A 19,546-nucleotide genomic window follows, 5' to 3' on the forward strand; every position below is an offset into this window, starting at 1 on the left:
CACCTGGCATAAACAATCAGAACTCCCCCTTACAACAAACTATTTTCCCATTATGATTTCAAAACACTTAAGTTTGTTTTAATCAAAATGGTTTTTCTGGAAAAATTAGTTTTGTTGATACCATTTGTAGGTTGGGGTCATCACATCACTTGTTCCTTTAAACCACATGAAGATTTATCATTTTCCGATTTTAACAACAAAAAAAAAACATTTGTAGGAAATCAAGTACAATTTAATGTCCTTGATTAACCACTTGTCAATCGAAATATCACCAACGTGAATTTCTCAAGAATGTGTCGATTCATGTTCCACGCTTACCAACCTGGGAACTCCGGCAAGTCAGGTTTCTCATTTAAACAATTTCACCCAAGCCTGACGAACCTTGGGTGTTTTTGAAATTCCTTTTGACAATGATGGAAAATTTTCATCATTCACCAATGGCTCTTCTGGCTTTGACGAACCAGATTCATTACCTGAATGTGGCTCCTTTGACTTTGACAAGTCAAGATCATTGCCAACAACTGGCTCCTTTGTTTCCGGAGAAACAAATTTATCACCAGGAAGTGAAAATTTCACTTTCTTTGTTTTGTTAATCTCTTGATTAACCACTTTCTCTTTCTTCACTTTCTTTTCTGTCCTCAGATTTGTATCTGATGAATTCGTTTTGCTTGATTTGTCATTCTTTGAAGAGCAAGATGATTTATCAGAACTGTTATATGATTTTCTTGTCGTATCTGAGGACAAAATCCTTTCCAGATACTCTCGTGCTTTCTTCCTCTTCTTTCTCAGTCTGTCTTTCTGCCCTTGTGAAAGCTTCACTTTATGTTCTGGAACTTTCAGTTCCTTTGGCTTTTCTTTGACATTGACTGATTTCTTTGCCATTTTCTGAGATTTAGCCCTCGATCTTTCATTTGATCTCATTGGGCAATCTCTGGCAATGTGACCTTTGATATTGCAATCAAAACATCTTCTCATCTCAAAACTCCAACTTTGGCAGTTAATAGCAATGTGTCCTCTCATTCCACAAGTGTAACACACTCTGTTATCGTACCATTCACCACTTTCACACCAAACACTCAGATCATAGCATTATCTGGCTTTGTGGTAATCATCACTCCTCCTGAAAGCTGAATTTGGCTTTGAAGCACTGTGGTCAAACCTGCACCACTTAATACCAACTGTTTTTGAGTTTTTTTTTTAATTTTTGTGATTTTTTATTGCGATTGGATGATTGATCTGATGAGCTTTTATTTTCTTTTTAAATATTTTTCACATTTTTCACATTTTGTTTTGGTTCTGCATTCTTCTTCAAAGGTTTCTGTTTTGAGCATTCACCTTTTTCAGTCGATTGCAAAACAGTTTTCTGAAACTTTTCTTTTAATTTTAAAAATAATTTCTTTTTCTCAATTTTTTCATTTTCATCATCAGATTTCTCCTCGCAATCTTCAACTATGACTTTATCATAGTTTGTGACATTGTCACTTATTGGAACAGAATTGATCGGTTTTGGACAAGGATGATTCAAAAACTCTGATGAGGTCACAAAACCTTTCAATTTCTTTTCAAGCTCATCAATTTTAGTTCTTGAATTCTCAGCTTCATTTTCAAGCTGTGATATTCTCTCAAGATGAGACTTGATTGTCTTTTCATTTTCAATTTCATTGTTTTCAAGAGCAGATTTTTTCATTTTCCAAAACTTTTATCTGTTCTTGAAATTTTGTTTCATTTGCTTTCGAATTTTTGTTTTCAAGCTTTATCCAGAAATCTTCATTTTCTGAAGATTTTGTTTTGCTTTCAAATTCTTTTTCTCTCTCTTTCAAAACCTTGTTTTCTAATGTCAAACTGTTCAAATTACTTAACAGTTTAACATTTTCAGATTTCAGCTTCTCACAATTTTCCTGCATTTCAAGAATCTGTTTATCATCAAATTTCTTCTCATCTTTCAAATTTTTGATTTTCAATGCCAAACTATCCGCATCTTTCAAGAATTTGTCATTGTCAGCTTCCAATTTATCATATTTAGAGCACACAGATTCAGAAGTCGAAGATCCAAATTTCACAGATTCTTCATTCTTTTGAACTTGCTCTGTCTCTGTCCTTGTCAAGAGTATGCCTGCACAAAGAGTTTTAACAAAATTAAGAGGATTCAAATTATTATCAATGTAACATCCCCTCTTATAGTCATATCTCATGATTTTTTGTGCAGCAAAACATATACAGATTCTTCTATCTATTTCAGTAATTACATCCAAATTTATTTTATCTAGATTCCCCAAATTCAATTCATCTACATTCCCTTTTATTTTATTCATCAATTTTTTCTTCTTCTCATAATTTTCATAACTGTGCGTTTGAAGTTTATCGATGAAATCAGATGGATGTAATTTTGAAAATCTAGACTCTTGTTTTATCTTTTCCAATACATCATCCCATTCAGCAGGTAATGCATCTGCAAGCTTTGATACTTTTTCAGCATCTGTCAATTCTATTTCAAACGTTTTTAATTTGTCTATTAAGTAATCAAATCTTCTTTTCATTTCTTTCACTGTTTCATTCTTTTGACACGCAAAATTTTTAAGTCTGAGCATCCAAATATTCTTATCATCTTGTTCATACATGCTCACTCTATACCAACCATAACCACTATTTAATCTTTCAATAAATCATTTTCCTTTTCATCAAACATTTTGTTCGAATTTTTTTAAACAAAATCAGATTCAAACGAAATTACCCACACACGGAATCAAGTTTCAAACGAGATTAGTTTTGGAACGAGATTACCTTAATTTCGTTTGAAATTGTGCTTTTTCAAACGAAATTCTAATTCTGTGTGGAATTATCAAACAGAATCACGATTCTCAAATGGAATTACTAATCTCGCGTGGAATAAAATGCGACCTTCAAAACGGAATTACAATTGGAACGAAATTAGTAATTTCGCTTGAACATTCAAACGGAATTAGTTTATTCCGTGTGAAACTTTCAAACGAAATTATCTGTTCGTTCAAACGAAATTAACATTTTGGCCAATTTTAGTCATTTTTACTTCGAATTTTGATCTGATTTTCTCAAGGATTTGATAAAACAGTGTTTTACACACAATATGTGAAAATCAGTTCATTTTGACCGTGAAATCTTGTTCAATTTGAAAGAAGGTGTAGAAATCAGAATTTTCCAGCAAAAATGAGCTAAACGGTAAGAACTCTTCCTCCTGAGCTCTGATACCACATGTAGGATCGTTGTTTGACCCGAATGAGTCGTTCAGAAGAGTGCTTAGACAGAATCAGAGGCGGAATTCATTGATTCGGTCTTTGTTTAGCTTGGATTCACTATTAACTGTCTATTTTATTGAAAACAAGCAGTTTACAACTCGATAGACACTTCTGCTCACCGGGACTAATTTCGTAAGAAATGACACAATCTAGCACCTATTTATAGACTAGTTAATTCCGTTTGAACACGTCTCAAACGAAAGTACCTTTACATGCGGAATTAAGTTCTCACACGAGATCACCATTCATGCGAAATTAGGTGGTTAATTCTGTGCAGAATTACCTTTGGTAATTCCGTGCGGAATTAGCTTTAAACCTAATTTTGACATTTTCTCGTACAACGTGCCTAGATCTATCATTTCTAACCTAAGACTCGAACGAAGATGAAGTCGACAGACAACTGCACCAACAATAGCTTGGCGATCCATCCTCCATAAAAGATGGGTCTGCGAGTGTCTGCGGTGGCGTTGGCAGCCATGTATCTTAGCAGCATGTGGGCGGCGTCGATGGGCTGGTGGGTCATGAGGCAATAAAGACAAGTAAGCTTGTGAAGGTTCACCACCCCACCACTGTCTTTCCTTTGGCACAAAGCACCGCTAAGGACCCGATGGATGTAGCGGATAAGTGGGTCCCTGATCTTGGTGCTTTTTGTGAAGCTCGGATCGTAGTGGCCATCTTCGATTGTTGCCCAACAGCATCCTCCTTGGTATAAAGCCCAATGTTAATACCGAATTGGGCGACATATATTTTATACCATTCACCCCCACACCTGAATTGCACTGTATCAGAATCAAAGAGGTCTGGCTCAGTCTTTTTGAAAGTCAGTGTGCTAAAAAACTCCATGTTATATTGATGGATTGATCGGAGCCGAGTCTTTAAGAAGATAAGAAAAGGACCAGTGACGAGAGCATCATATCTTTCCCGCTGCCCTACTGTTTCAAGTGTTTCATAGCAGACTTGTCTCGGAGGCTCTTCATGCCTAGCTTACAGAATTTCAAACCGATTTTGGTACTCAAGCTCAGAGGATTTGAACTTGAGGAACTTGTGTGGCGCCATCCCTGCAAGAAAGATCCAGTAAGACAGTTGATACGTTGAAAATTATCTGAAAAATACTCACCATTCGACACTGATCTCATCTGACATGCTGTTCAACGCTTACGCTACTGTTCTATGCTCAGGCTAACTCCAACGCACTCCCTTCAATCCAATTCAAGGCTGTGTTTACTTGTTTAAACACAAACTGTGAGTATACTCAAACCCTTTTTCTCTTTATGCACTTTTGGGTGTTACATACGTTCTCTATCAAAACACATCAACACACAACGCAAACACTTTTAAACGCTAACCGTTCTCGCATGTTATACGTGACTCGATGAATGCTTGTATGTTATGTTTACACAGTGATTGTTTGCCTGACACCTTAGCAACGATAGTACTATAGTTTGGACTCAGCACCTGTCGTGGACAGGGGTTGTTAAGGGTATTACTTCACATGGTCACAGAGGTGATAATGTGTTGCGCATTCTACACTCGCAGTCATGTCGGTTGCATGCATCATTGTCGATAGCTTACTTGCTTCACATTTCTACGTGTTACATGCTGGTTATGCGTAAACGCTTTCGCTATACTATATGCTACTCAAACTTGTGTACTCACCTTTACATTTTATGTATTGACTATATTTTAACGTATGTGACAGGTTGATAGGATGCTATGCTAATCTTTTGTGGAATCAAGATAGGCAGTCTAGAAACCCACGAATAAAATCTGAGTTGTAGGGACAATATTTTTGTTTATGAGACTTATATCTATAAAGACTGTTTATGTTTTATATGTTAGTGGTATGGGACATTAACGTTAAATATATTGTCACTAATAGTTGTTATGGATTCTCTTGGACAATCTGTTTCGCTTAGTGCCACGCCCCGATGCTTCCGCCATCGGTTGGGGTGTGACAACTAGGTTGAGGGTAACGTCACCTTCAAAAGAGGGGCCTACTACTATAACTAAGATAATCTATTAAAAAGTCCGAAAGTGCGAAAATCATCAAATGGTACATTAAAGAGGAATTGGATCCAAGTGATTCTTTCTTGTGTATTTGTTTTTCGTTTTATTTATCTTTTAATTTTTAGATTTACTTTCATGTTTAAAAACTTTTATCAAAAATTTAGATCGATTAGACGTTGACAATAAACCGGTATTAAAAGCTCTTGATGGGTGCACTTGCCCTAGTGTGTGTTTAGTGTTAGTACAATATCGTGTTTTATAAATTTAAAACTTGACTAATGTGTAAAACGAACTTAGAATATTAATAAAATCATATCACGCTCGACACGCACCAACAGTGTTTACTCAAAACTTGACCCTGCAAGCAAACAGAAAATGGTCAGAACCAGCAACATCTTCTTCAAAGAAGCCAAAGATTGTACAGCTGAAAACTCCTTAAGATAACACAATCCTTGTTCAAGAAATTGACAAGGATGTGATGATGTTGTGACAACCCTCACAAAACCAGGTATCCGTACGACTTAATTAACTATTAATAGTTGCCTAATTACTGTGCTTAACTGAGATTTCTGATAAACTGCTACTTGATTTTTGATACTTGTACATATCTGCATCATACTTTGATTTCCTGTCACTACATTATTTACTTACTGAACTCTAGTGACAAACATGATGCACAAAAGCACAGTAGCACTTGAACGGATAACCTATTTGACATGCTGATATAGCCAGCATCAGGCAGACACTGCCTCTAAAGGCCTGTATGAGCCAGAAATATTTTACTACACCCATAGTGTGTGAAGAGATACAAGGGTTGTATAATTGCGTCTCTAGGAATAAGATACAGAGATTGGATGTGCCTAAAACGTACTCTAAGCACAAAACACAGCACTTTTATCAACATACTAGCCTCTAGCTAACTAATAAAGTGCCAAAATATGAGGAATTATTCCTGACACTTTGCAGAATAAATTGTGTCGCTAAAAATATTATTTACGACGCTTAAAGGATTACTTAAGCACTTTAACGGATTACTATCCAACCGAACAACCGGACTATACCCGGAACATAAAAATATTGCCAGAAATATTATTGGTATTTTTCTGAGCCAGTTAGGGTCCCTGATTACCCTAACACCCGCTTTATAACGCATTAAACAACTAACGGGGTTAATCCCTAAAGTTAACCGACTTAACTAAACTGAACTTTAACTAAACGATCGAGATCCAACCGGGTGACCCCACCCCCCTTTGGGCCGGTTTGGTCCCTTTGTAACTAGAGGGTACACTTTTTGATATTTTAATTAGATTTCGTGGATATCTAGAGCATGAAACCGATGGACGATAGCGCTTGATTTTTCTATATAAACCCACCACCACACACAAGACTCTCACACTTTCCAACACCCACTCTCACTCTCTCTTGCTCCTCTCTTCTCGGCCGAGAGCACCCCCAAGCCATCCATCCGTTTCGGTTTTCGTCTTGCAAGTTCCAAGCTCATACAAGTGTCGGGGATCACGTACGAGGAAGCTTGAAGCAAACGGAAGTTGAAGGACCACGTTCATTTGCTTTTATCCACGCCTTTTTCGCCAAAGATCTTCCCTAGCCCCGAGCTAGAGGTATAACATTTAAAACTTGTTCTTGATCGTATCTAAAGTGGTTAAAAGGATTTTTAACGGTTAAAAGTCGGTAACCCATCTTTTGAATCTAAAAAGTCTACTAAAACTCGAATATCGTTGGATAAAAGGTCATGTCTTGTGTAAAAGTCGTAGTATTCGAATATGTTGGTTGTAGAGACCCGATCTACGATGTGGTGGCTCTTATCATCGTTTAACCTGACTTTGTTAAGATCCCGAATCTTGACATACACTTGTTTCTTTTGTACAAGGGTTAAAAGGTGAAACTCCACCACACGGGAAACATGAACTTGTGTAAAAGTGTTTTGACATGAAAAATAGTATTTAAAACGAGCCGATCTACGTATGTACAAGTGGTATATTCGTAGAACCAAGTGTCGAGAAAATCATGTTTTATAAAAGTTGGATAACATGTTAACAAGGGTGATTTTTATAAACTACAAGTGTATAAATACTTGTGAAACGAAAGATCCGACAAAATAACAATTTTTATAAAAATTGTCGGGAAGTTGTAAAGAGTGATTTGTTCCAAAAACGGGGTTTTTGCAAGACTAAACTATTTTATACATAGATCCACTAAATGTAACGAGATCTACACAATAGTTTCAGAAAAACTACAAGTTCATGTAATAATGTGATTTTACATACTAGTCTACGAGTTAATGTGTTGAAACTAGTTTGAAGTATCGGAAATTGATTTGGTTGATTTGAAGAATTGTTGAAATGATTTTGTAAAAGAAAATGATACGCTTGAAAGCGTGGCCACCTCCAGTTACAGGGGAAACTCTGGCGAAATTTTCTAAAAATCTAACACTTAGAATTATTTACAAGTGTTAAACTATTTTGAGATGTTTTCAAACTATATTTCGCCATGACTTTATTTATTAAATAATCGGAGGTGGGATTTTCACAAAAACTAAACGTGATAAATATGTATTCGATAAATATATTTTTCACAACACTGTTTATGATTATTTTGTGAAAATGTATAAATATTATTTTTAGAGTAAAAATAATATTTACTAACTTTGTCGAACCCAAAATAATACAAACGCTTATACGACAAACATATAAGTTACAATGGTAATTACTATTACCACTTAATCGCCAAAACGTAACTTACGCCTTATCCGGAAATATTCATAAATGCGGATATTGTTAACGTATTATTTTGGAAAGTATTATGTAAAAAGAAAATATATTATTTTTGAGAAAAATAATTATATTTTGGAATGAGCAATAAAATATATTAAGTGAGACTTAATATTATAAACGCACATGTATTAATTCCCCCATCCTTGGGAAGGAAATTAACTACCAAGTATATACACGGAACGGTTGTCTAACTGTTTCCCGAAAATGTGAACTATAAAGCTAAAGCACGGCCATCCGTCTAATAGAATTAGCACATGTAGGTCGTTGCGCAGCAGTTGGATATTTGGATTACTTGGTATTGTGACGCACTCACTGTGAGTTCATGTCCCCCTTTTCTCTTAACTGTTTTCAGTTTTATAAACTGCGGGGGTGAAGTACATGTTACAATGATTATGAATATGTTTATACATGGTATGGTTAGCGTAAGGAGGTTTGTTACTCAGATCATGTGAGTGGGTAGGCACAACTTGAGGCCATTAATCCTCGTAGTAGGACCGAGGGACAGGAGCGGTAGATCTATCTGGGTGTAGCGAGCCCAGCCCCAGGTCCAGCATTACGGACCTCGGGGTGACTTAGTGCCCGACGCATAAATTCGCTAGGTTTGAGTCATCCCTACTTGCACTTCACACATATCAATGGCCTTGCAAACCATTGGTGATCTCTTTTTCCTTATTTGCTACATACCAGGTTTTTGATAAAGATAAAGGTTTATTTACTCACTATTCGCATGAACTCGCTCAACATTATTGTTGATTTTTCAACTTACATGTATTTCAGGAAACTAACAATCTGGCGCGGTATGGCTTGTTTTTCGCTGCATTAGGCCCGAGGTCATCCAGGGTTCGAGGCTTGTGACTCTTTCCTGGACAAGTCACAGTCCCTGAACCATGTTTATTTTAAGTTTGCATTTGTAATGTTTAGACAAGGTTATGGTTGTTGGGTGTTAACCCGTTAAGACAATGTTTTACTATTTTATTTTCAATGGATGATCTTGCATTTTTTTAATTCATATAGCTTGTTATGATTAAGCTATGGTATTAAGAAGTCACACCAAAATAACCACGCTTCCGCAAAGCCAGGGTGTGACAGATGTCCCCTGAACAAAATATCAAGGAGTACTACTGGTCTGAAGAAGACAAATTGGACAAGCCACTGAGTCTAATAAGTAGAGACTGGAGGTTGGAAAGGCTTGAAAGGGGTCAAGGAAGCGTTCACTAAACTCTTGATAATCCAGTGGTAAGAGTTCTTAAGGTAGAAGCTGATAAAATCTCAGATGGTGCTGGAGGATATTATGAACAGAATAAATACACCCTCCTAAGTCGAGATACGGTTTGCACACCCGATTTATGAGATCCATGAATATCGCCGGTGCGTTTGTCAACCCGAATGGCATAACAAAAAACTCATAATGGCCATATCGCGTTCTAAAAGTTGTCTTAGGAACATCCTCCTCTCAGACTCGCATCTGATGATAGCCCGATCTTAAGTCGATCTTCGACTAAAAACTTGACCCTTGCAACTGGTCAAACAAGTCGTCGATACGTGGTAAAGGGTAATGATTCTTGACTGTCACCTTGTTGAGTTCCCAATAATCAATACACATACGGAAAGATCCGTCCTTCTTCTTTACAAACAAAACTGGGGCTCCCCAAGGCGAAGAACTGGGTCGGATAAAACCTCTATCCAACAGTTCTTGGAGTTGATTTGACAGCTCTTGCAACTCGCCTAGTGAAAGACGATAAGGAGCACGAGTAATCGGAGCTGCTCCTGGCGTAAGGTCAATCTGAAATTCCACCTGACGATGTGGAGGTAAACCAGGTAACTCTTCAGGAAATACGTCAGAAAACTCACGAACAACTGGAAGGTCCTCGATCTTCCTTTCTTCAGGTTGAGTACCAGCAACAAGAGCTAAGATAGCAGGGTAGCCCTTTCGTAAACACTTCTGCACTTTCATGGCCGAGATGATGCCAACCATTCCACCACTACGAGGACCTTGAACCGACAAAGATTCCCCACTTGGGAGAGGAATGCGCACCATTTTCTCTTTGCAGGGAATTTCCGCTTGATGCCTAGACAACCAATCCATAACAACGACTACACCAAAACTTCCAAGAGTGACAGGGAGTAGGTCAATGTCGAACACTTGACCCATGAGATCGAGTTTACAGCCAAGAAGGACATGAGAAGCTTCAATTGTTTTGCCATCGGCTAACTCTACAACGTGTTTGTTTACAAGAGGTACAGGACTCAATCCTAACTGACGACCGAACTCCAATGACACATAACTCTAATCGGCACCAGAGTCGAATAAAACAGCAGCAAATAGATTGTTTACAGAAAACGTACCGGTCACAATGTTGCCATCATTGCGAGCTTCCCCAGCACCAATAGTAAACACTCTCCCACGCGCACCATTCCCACCATTGTTCCCATTGTTGTTATTCCTAGCGTTGTTGTTGTTACCAGCATTCTGATTGAGTTGAGGGCAATCCCGTCTGAAATGACCCTCGTCACCACACTGAAAACACCCTTTACGATTTCCCTGGTTATGTTGAGGCTGCTGCCTCTCCTGTTGCTGTGACTGTTGTTGCTGTAGGGGTTGCTGCTGCTGCTGCCTTGGGAGTGAGACCCTACAGTCTCTAGCCATATGACCCACCTTGTTGCACCTGTGACATACCCGGGTGCACGGCCCGCGCTGGTGGAAGTTGCACTTGTTGCACTTAGGCTGCTTCCATACGTATAAGCCCTGATTCGAATTGTTGCTCTGATTCTGATTCACAGAAGATGACTGGCTAAAACTGCGGTTGATACTGTTGCCTGGCTTGTTCTGTGACTGATTCGAGGTGGACGCCTTGTCCACCTCATTCCACTTACGTTTGCTGTTAGTAGCAGGTGTAGTAGCTGTAGCAGTAGTAGAAGTAGTAGAAAAACGCGGTGGTAGCGAGCCACGCTCCACCTATTGGTCTGTGATCTTGTGAGCTAAGCGGATGATATGGGCTAAGTTATTGAGGTTCGCTGCAGTAACCAAGCCCTTAACCTGCGAGGCTAATCCTTTGATGTACAGCTTGATTCTTCGGTGTGGAGGTCGTGATAAGTTCGGGCACATATTAGCTAATTCATGAGACCGTTCGTATATGCCTCAATCTCAGACCCCACCATCTTCCAATCATAGTACTCATTCTCCAGTTTTTGCACTTCGTCACGAGGACAATACTCTTCACGCATTAACTCCTTGAAATCCTCCCAAGTAGTGGCATTCGCCATCTCAATGCCCAGCATCTGAACTTGGGCATTCCACCAAGTCAAGGCACCATCCTCGAGTGTGCCTGAAGCATATTTCACTCTGTCCCCAGCAGGACAGTTACACATCGCAAACACTGATTCCGCCTTCTCAAACCAACACAGTAATCCCACAGCCCCTTCAGTCCCACTGAATGTCTGTGGCTTACAATCCAAGAACGTCTTGAATGTACAAGTAGGCGGATTGTTTTGATTCTGATTCGCTTGCTGACCTAAGGACGAAAGAAAATACAGCACACGGGTAAGAGTTGGGTACGTGACACAAGGATAAAGAGTATTTGGCACATATCGTACCAGCTTGATAGGCCGCCAAAGCCTCAGCCACGCGGGTGTTGATCAGGTCAATCAATTCGGCTTGGGTCATCGCAGTGTGACCACGCCCATGGCCTCATCCGCTCATGATTCTATATAAGAAAAGGAAAGGGTTAAGAGTCGAGATAAGGTAGGAGTCAAATCTCACAATGACATCTACGGACTACTAATTTACACCAAACAACAGAGCGGAACCCCTTTCACACTCGTTAGGCCTCACTGGGACTCACATGCACCCCACATTATTATTATGTGTGCACCCATAATAACAATGCAATTTGCATGTTTATCTCAGCTCCTCCCAACTTATGCTAAAAGATTCCTCAAGTTCGAGCAGCAAGACAAAAACATCACAACATAGATCAAGAAGGTTTATCAAACACGTAACATAAACTAGTAACACAAGAACTCATACTGTAGTGCTAGGTGCGTATTCACATGCAATGTCAAACTCAAGTGTTCACTAAATATGATGTGCAATAAGTAAACGAGAGACGAACCTTGCAATCTGGAGCTTAGTGTCATGGTCGCTTTCTGAACTGTTCGGTTATAGTCTGGTTTTATAAAAATGTTTTAAAACCTAGTTCACTATAACCAGTGGCTCTGATACCAAACTGTCACACCCCAAAAATACCACTTGCGGTGACCCCGCTAGGCGTGTGACATACCAAGATCCAGCCACCAATCACATTGAACTAACATCAAGTTATAAAATAAAGTTTCCATTTTTAATGATAAAACTTTCATAAACATAATCCAAGTTAACTACGTTCAGCAGAAGCAAATAGTAAAGCACTGTTCAATGTTTCAAAACCAATGTATGTGGAAATCAGTAAACAAGTCTTGTATATCCAAGCAGTACGACCCATGATCACTCCAGCCATCCAGATATGCAAGTTCCTTGTCCATAGTACCTAACGACCTACGAGCATGCAACAAGTGTATCAGACAACGCTGGTGAGTTCATAGTTTTACGAAAACGTTAGTTACCAAGTGTTTAGTTCAGTTCATTGATTTCAATGTTGATAATAACTCGAATACAAGACGGCTCCTGATTTACTTTGCCCTTTCCCCATTGCTCCTATCAAAGCATTGGGCATGACTAAGTCATTAGTTCACACCCGTCCTCTCAGGTACGGGGTGAGGGTGCCAAACCTAGATAGCGCTACCAACTAATACTCCGTTACCCCTCAGGTAACAAACAAGATGGGACTTAATAGTGATAGGATGAGTGTATTATCCAACATTCCATATTTTACCCACAAGACGTATTCCTCTCAGGAATACCCAATTGATTTACCCAAAACCCTATCCCTCTCAGGGATACCCAATGAATGTCCCACCCACCGGGACACATGCTCAAGAGGAATGAATTCACCTTTGATTTGCTCGGTATGTTAAATTACCCGTCCAAGTTGGTCAACCCAAACCCTACCGTGGTTACCAAACAATATCAGTTTTATAATCAATCCAGTCATTAATTTCACATAGTTTACATCTATCACAGGATCACAGTATAACATGCAACAAATACACATTTCCTTACCCAAGTTCACATCTCATGTGAATGTTACCTGGAAACACATAACAGGTGAGTTTGCTGATCATACTAGTCAAACCAGATTCCTTATTTCTACTGACATGCAACATAGATCCTATACACACAATTAACTATATCATCATCAACATCAAAAGGCCTACTGTTCAACCCACTCACTTTCTCGGCGAAGTACCCCTGTGACGAAGGATCAACCTTCGTTGGGATAAGGAGTGAAGAAGATCTTAGTCTTCGTCGAGATCAGCTATGACAAAGACCCCATTCTTCGTCGAGGTCAACTATGACGAAGAACCTATTCTTCATCGAGGTAAGGTATGATGAAGATCTACCATAGTTCGTCGAGCACGAATCTTCGTCGTCCCTCATCAGATAATGAAACAATTACAGATCCAATCGGTTACAATTTCAGGTTTTTTAGAACCCTAATCATCATCAACGGTTTCAACATGATCATCGACCAATCGATTTTCTAATTACCAGTACCTTGCAACAAGGGCATTAACAATTCAAATATTCATATCATCACTACTATCATAACAATCATTCGATCAATACTTGCTTATCATTCTAACAGAACCGAAATCATTAAGACAAACAAGAACCCTCAACACCCCATCATACAACCCTAACTACGTGATACGGTTAATGAACAATGAAACATTATGCATACAGGATCCTACGTATTCATACAACATCATCACAATATAAATCCACGTATCGGATATAAATCTAACGAATAAGAACCAGATACTAACCAAGGTTCCGGATTGATTAGATTGTTTGAATAAGAAAAGCTCCGAGTTTCACAGTTGTCGTCGCACAAGAGGGAGGCAAGAGAGAGGGTTTTAGGGTTTGTCGTATGAAGTTTTGGCATATTACATATGATAAAATACATTAAAACCTTGTTGGGCCTCAACTGGATCTGGGCCGCGAACCCAGTTTGACGAAGAATCATCTTCGACAAAGCATAAGCTTCGTCACAATGTATATGGTGACGACGAAGGATCAATCTTCGTCGTCTATGGCGAAGATCCCAAAACATTCACATTAATCATTAACACCTAGTATTACACATATAAAATCCACTAATTAACAAAATATTCTAACATTTCAAACAGTTGCACATTACAAAACCTAAAACAATTTGTCACAAGGATTGTGGAACAAGAGATACGTAGGAAGGAACTTGAAGTCTCGGGTTGTCACATAAATGAGTGGAGCTAAGCATTTAATACACACACCACAAACTCCATTGCCCTTCACACAGAATTCTTTTGCATTGATTTGTAACGTTCAATAACTTTGATTTTCAGAGTGATCAATATACTTGAAAATTATGTAAGTGGTTGTTTCTTGAAAGTTTGATTTCTAGTTCCGCACAATATTTTCCTACTTGTTGAAATCTATTTGCCATACTTAGTCTTTGAGCATCTTATCTGGGATCAACACATAGGTTTCGCGTGGATCCACTGGCTGACTGGTTCCCATGGCCATGGGTCGAACTCGGTATCGCCATCATTGTTTCGCAGATTCTCCTTTCGAGGCTTGAATCTCTATGTGTCTATGGTTACTATTGTTGTTATGTTTGTGTTGCTTATGAGATACGCGTTGAATTCTTGTTATATGGAAAGACCTAGTTTCACATTTGACAATGCATGTTATAAAATAATGTTTTCTAAAAGTAATGAAACAAAAAATGTTTATAAATAAAAACCGAATCTATTCACCAACATGTTTGTTGACACAAAAATCTTTTACGCATGATATAGGTACACAAGGGTGGGCGGATTTTGAGTTGAAAATATGTAGGACTACCTTAGTAATAAACCGGCGATGATATGTGATTTTATTTGAATTTGTAACTTGGTATTAATATTTGAATTCTATGCTATATGTGACAAATTTAATACTGATGCTTTAAGTACTTCAAATTTTAAATAGTTGTTATAAGCTTTGAGCAATCATCATGCCCGTAACATTCCGCTACGGGTCGGGGTGTGACAAAAATTGTGTGTGCAAATCTTGTTGCAGCATGTCGAATATGCTCTTTCCATGGTAGTTCATCTACAATATACACTTGTGTTTTAATGTATGAATGATGCCATCATAGAGCAACACCTTCCAAATCTACCACTACATAACAAAGTTGCATATCCTTGAGTGTACAATCCATGATCACATCCTTCTACTCCTATTTTTTACAAATGAACCCTTTTACAAACTAACACATAACAATCTTCACTTTTGAATCGTATATATATAGGGTAAGGATAGTGTAAAAAGGGCCTAAAGTGTGAGAAGTGTGAGAAGTGTATTATAACACTATATATAATACTATATAACACCATATAAACACCGTATAACAATATGTAACACCATATAATACCATATAACACTATGTAACACTATATATCATTATATAACAAATATAACACTATACATCTATCATAGACATGCTATCAGACAACCTATAGTGTTATATTTGTTATATAATGATATATAGTGTTACATAGTGTTATATGGTATTATATGGTGTTACATATTGTTATACGGTGTTTATATGGTGTTATATAGTATTATATATAGTGTTATAATACACTTCTCACACTTCTCACACTTTAGGCCCTTTTTACAGGATCCTCTACCTATGTTATACGTCATTAGTAGTAACTGTCTACTGTTTGAGCCACCTTCCATTGAGTCGTCGGATTCTTCTTCACATCCTCCACAACTGTCGAGACTCAACCTACCACCCGTAGACTGTGTACACCGACCACTTCATGTCTTTTTCCGGTGAAGATATCAAATATGATGCATGGGTGGTTAGCCAATACATGTTTACGTTTGATTCTTTGATATAGATTCTAATCTTGATAAACCCTCAAATTAAACTCATTTCATCCAATTACAACGAATAAATACAAAAGGAAGCCAAACTAATATCCATCTTTAATGGGAATACAAAATCATGACTTAACACCGATTAAATTATTTATTTTTTACAAAAGTATATATTCTTTTAAATACACTTCACTATTTTTTATTGTTAAATAACTGTACCTAGAAAATCACCATTTTCAAAATTTGCTCTGGAAAGAATCAAGCACAAAATAAAAAATAAAGAGAAAAAGGTGGAAGCATGCACTACACCTTGGCATGGGTAACCTTCATTCATCCCTTCCATCCAGTGAACCATGATTTTAGCCTTTGGGTCAATCCGGCTTCCTCAGTGTCACTTTCAGTGTCGGTGTCACTATCTCCCGAATCCTGCATATGTTGTAATATCGGGTTGAAAGTAGTCTAAAGTAAAGTTAATAGAATTTAAAAAAATAGCAAAAATGTGTTGATGACACGTGACTTGACCCGACCCTTTTTGACTTGTTACCCGATCCGTCCATTTGCGCATCTAAGTAATTAGTTTCAAGAAGTGACTACTGATGGCAACAAATAAAAAGTTTAAAAAGTGAACAGGGATTGAAAATTACCTTAGAAATTTTTAAACTTTCCTATCCTTAAGTTTAAGATTCTTTATTTTAATCTTTCAATAATGTTGTTTGCAACTTATCATATTGTTGCACCAAAACTTGGTGACAGCTGAGTTGCAAACACAAATTTAAGCACCTATCAAAAATCAATGTTGTAAAAATCATGACTAGTCGGCGATTAATCGCTAGTCGGCAAGTAACTGAGTAATTTTTCGTTAATCAGTCCATTAATCGCTAGTCGGGCCTAGTCGGACTTATTCGGCTAGCCAAAAAATCGGCGATTCCGGCCAGATCCGGCAAAAAACCTGTATATTCCGGCTAAAACCTCTAAATTCCGGCTAATTTCCAACCAAACCATGTGAATTCTAACAATTAATATTGTATACTTAAAAAATTGAGTTGAGTAAAAGTTAAAACATAGCTACTTAAAATATTTACCTATAAAAAAGTGTATATGTATACATAAAACTGAAAATTACATATAAAAAACCCGATCCGATTAATCCGAGTAATCCCGAGTAGTCGCTAGTCCCCACCTCACCGGCTGACTAGCAACTAGCGAGTTCTCTAACCTTGATCAAAATCTAACATCAATCTCCATCAACATTTTCAGTAATCATGTTAAATGAAATGAGACATTAACATGAATCATAAAACAGTTATTGTTATAATTTACCTGTAGATCTTTTGAATCTTGTGTCGTTGGCTCATCCACGGAGCCAAACTCTTCTTCCTCATTATCATCAGCACCATCATTTATGTCTTCAGTTACATCACAAAATGAGGACGAGCTCGATTTATTGCTTGTTTTATCTTCATTACCTGGACGCAAATCAGTTTTCTGTTTCATTACCTCCAACAAAAGAATATGTCACATTACTAATCTAAAAAAAAAAAAATTCCTTTGTATTACCTGCTGCATTCTCACCACTTATTTTAACCTCATTACTTCTGTCATCTGCTGCTACTGCAGCCCGATGAAGCCTCACACTATCACCATCTTGAGAAAGCCGACGACTTCTTGGAATGTTAGGATGCACATTCACATCAGAAGTATGAGTTGAAACAATTGTTTTTACCGGGTAAGAATCCAAAGTTGAGTGGCCCATAATACCCACATCAGATCTCCGGTGACGATAGCCCAACGGGAGGTTTGCTTGTACAGAACCTGATTGAAAAGTGGGACCCATTCGATCAGGTTTCGCTCCATGCAGGTCATACGGAACATCAACGGAGTGTCTTCTTGCCATCATATTAGAGGAAACCGATCCATCGAATTGATGGTTTTTTTCCAAGTTTGCCAAGTTTTTTTCCGCAGCCATCCTCATGTTTTTTATAACTTTTTGTCTAGCAACAAGACTCTGTAACCGCTGGTTTCTTTCCAGTTCTAATGTCCCCATGCTGATGAGATTCCTTTGGTCACGTTCGGTCCATGTAACAACATGTTCATCTTCATCGTCATAATCGTCTTTAACTTCTATATCGTCATGCTCCTCGTCGTCATCATCATCATCATCGGTTTCATTATGAATGTCGTCTAGAAGATGTCCTTGATCAAGCATTGGAAAATTATCCATTGTTGAAGCATCAGATCCCGAATCCCATCCCTTATGATCATCATCAAAGTGCCCAAGAATAGAATGTAACGGATCAAATGAACTCCTTCTTGACCCATCACTACTCTTTGAAGGATCAAACTGAGCACCACGATTCACCAAAACGGGCTGTAGATTGCCCGATTCACTCTTTGCATCTTGCTTCCTTGATGCACGACTATCAACGGATTTACGACCATCATTATTGTCAAGCTCGGTGTTTCCCATACCGCCAAATACTAGATTATGGATTTCGTGATGGTGTGATGATGTTCCTTCCCTTTGGATTTCGGGTGCGTTTGCATGACCGTAAAACAAGAGAGTTCCAAGCAGGATAAGAGTGGATGCAATAACGGGAGAAGCATGTACCAAAAGAGAAAACAAGAAAGGGAAAAATTGGTGTGTCCAAAACAAGAGGAAAGCCATGAACACTAGTAGTGGATGATTAGAAGCTGATATGTAACAGTTTCTTATTGAATTGATAACACGATTTATCACCAATTCATCCCCCATTCTTCCAAAATCCTCCTCTTTTTCCTTCTAACTTAACCTATTATGTACTGCTGCACATATATTTCAAAAACCAAAGTATGATTTATATCAGAATCCAATTATCAACTCACGCTCAGTGGCGGATCTAAGAACTTTTTTCACTGAGTTCCTTTTAGTAGATTCTCACCAATTATCATTATTTTTTCCTAAATCATACAAGGTTCTCACTATTTATTTCCAAACCGAACGGGTTCCTGGGAACCCACAAAAGTGGCCTAGATCCGCCCCTGCTGACGCTTATATGTATGTATGTATGTATGTATGTATGTATGTATGTATGTATGTATGTATGTATGTATGTATGTATCAAACAGTTTCAAAAAGGAAAGTATGATTTATATCAGCATCTAACAACAACACAACACATGTATTGAAAACGGAAGTATGTTTTATATAATCAACGAATTATGCAAATATTTGCATGCAATTTCGAAAACAAAAATCAGAAAATATCAACGAAGCATATATTATATATACGTATTCGAAACCTAAGGTATGCTTTATATCAGAATCAATTAACAAATGAGACAATATCAACGAAGCGCGTACCTAAAAACTCACAAATTCGTTCTGAAACCAATTGGTTGAAACTTAAGTTTCAATCTCTTAATGTCTTTTTTTCAAAACCTAGGTGCGCCGGAGTCCGTACCGGTGGAGCAATTAAGATCGATGT

At 38.0% G+C, this 19,546-nt stretch overlaps 1 protein-coding gene across 1 annotated transcript; it reads right to left on the minus strand.

Annotated features, from left to right (window-relative positions):
- Positions 1 to 16,412: 16,412 nt before the first annotated feature.
- On the minus strand, positions 16,413 to 18,856 carry LOC110881693. The gene is made up of 3 exons (XM_035978211.1): positions 17,640 to 18,856; positions 17,403 to 17,548; positions 16,413 to 16,541 (listed from the first exon to the last, which is right to left on the minus strand). Exons 1-3 carry the CDS (start codon positions 18,832 to 18,834, stop codon positions 16,413 to 16,415), a joined length of 1,470 nt encoding a protein of 489 aa, XP_035834104.1. The 5' UTR covers positions 18,835 to 18,856.
- Positions 18,857 to 19,546: the final 690 nt, after the last annotated feature.

This window comes from Helianthus annuus, chromosome 10 (genome assembly GCF_002127325.2).
Source record: "Helianthus annuus cultivar XRQ/B chromosome 10, HanXRQr2.0-SUNRISE, whole genome shotgun sequence".
Classification (NCBI taxonomy): Eukaryota; Viridiplantae; Streptophyta; class Magnoliopsida; order Asterales; family Asteraceae; genus Helianthus; species Helianthus annuus.

What these genes read in the sequence shown, in the direction of transcription:
- LOC110881693 (XM_035978211.1), bottom strand. Translation starts at nt 18,834, where the DNA reads ATGGGGGATGAATTGGTGATAAATCGTGTTATCAATTCAATAAGAAAC. An exon ending in AAGTGGTGAGAATGCAGCAG is followed by an intron (nt 17,549 to 17,639) that starts GTAATACAAAGG and finishes ATTTGCGTCCAG; the next exon opens with GTAATGAAGATAAAACAAGC. An exon ending in AAGATTCAAAAGATCTACAG is followed by an intron (nt 16,542 to 17,402) that starts GTAAATTATAAC and finishes ACTTTACTTTAG; the next exon opens with ACTACTTTCAACCCGATATT.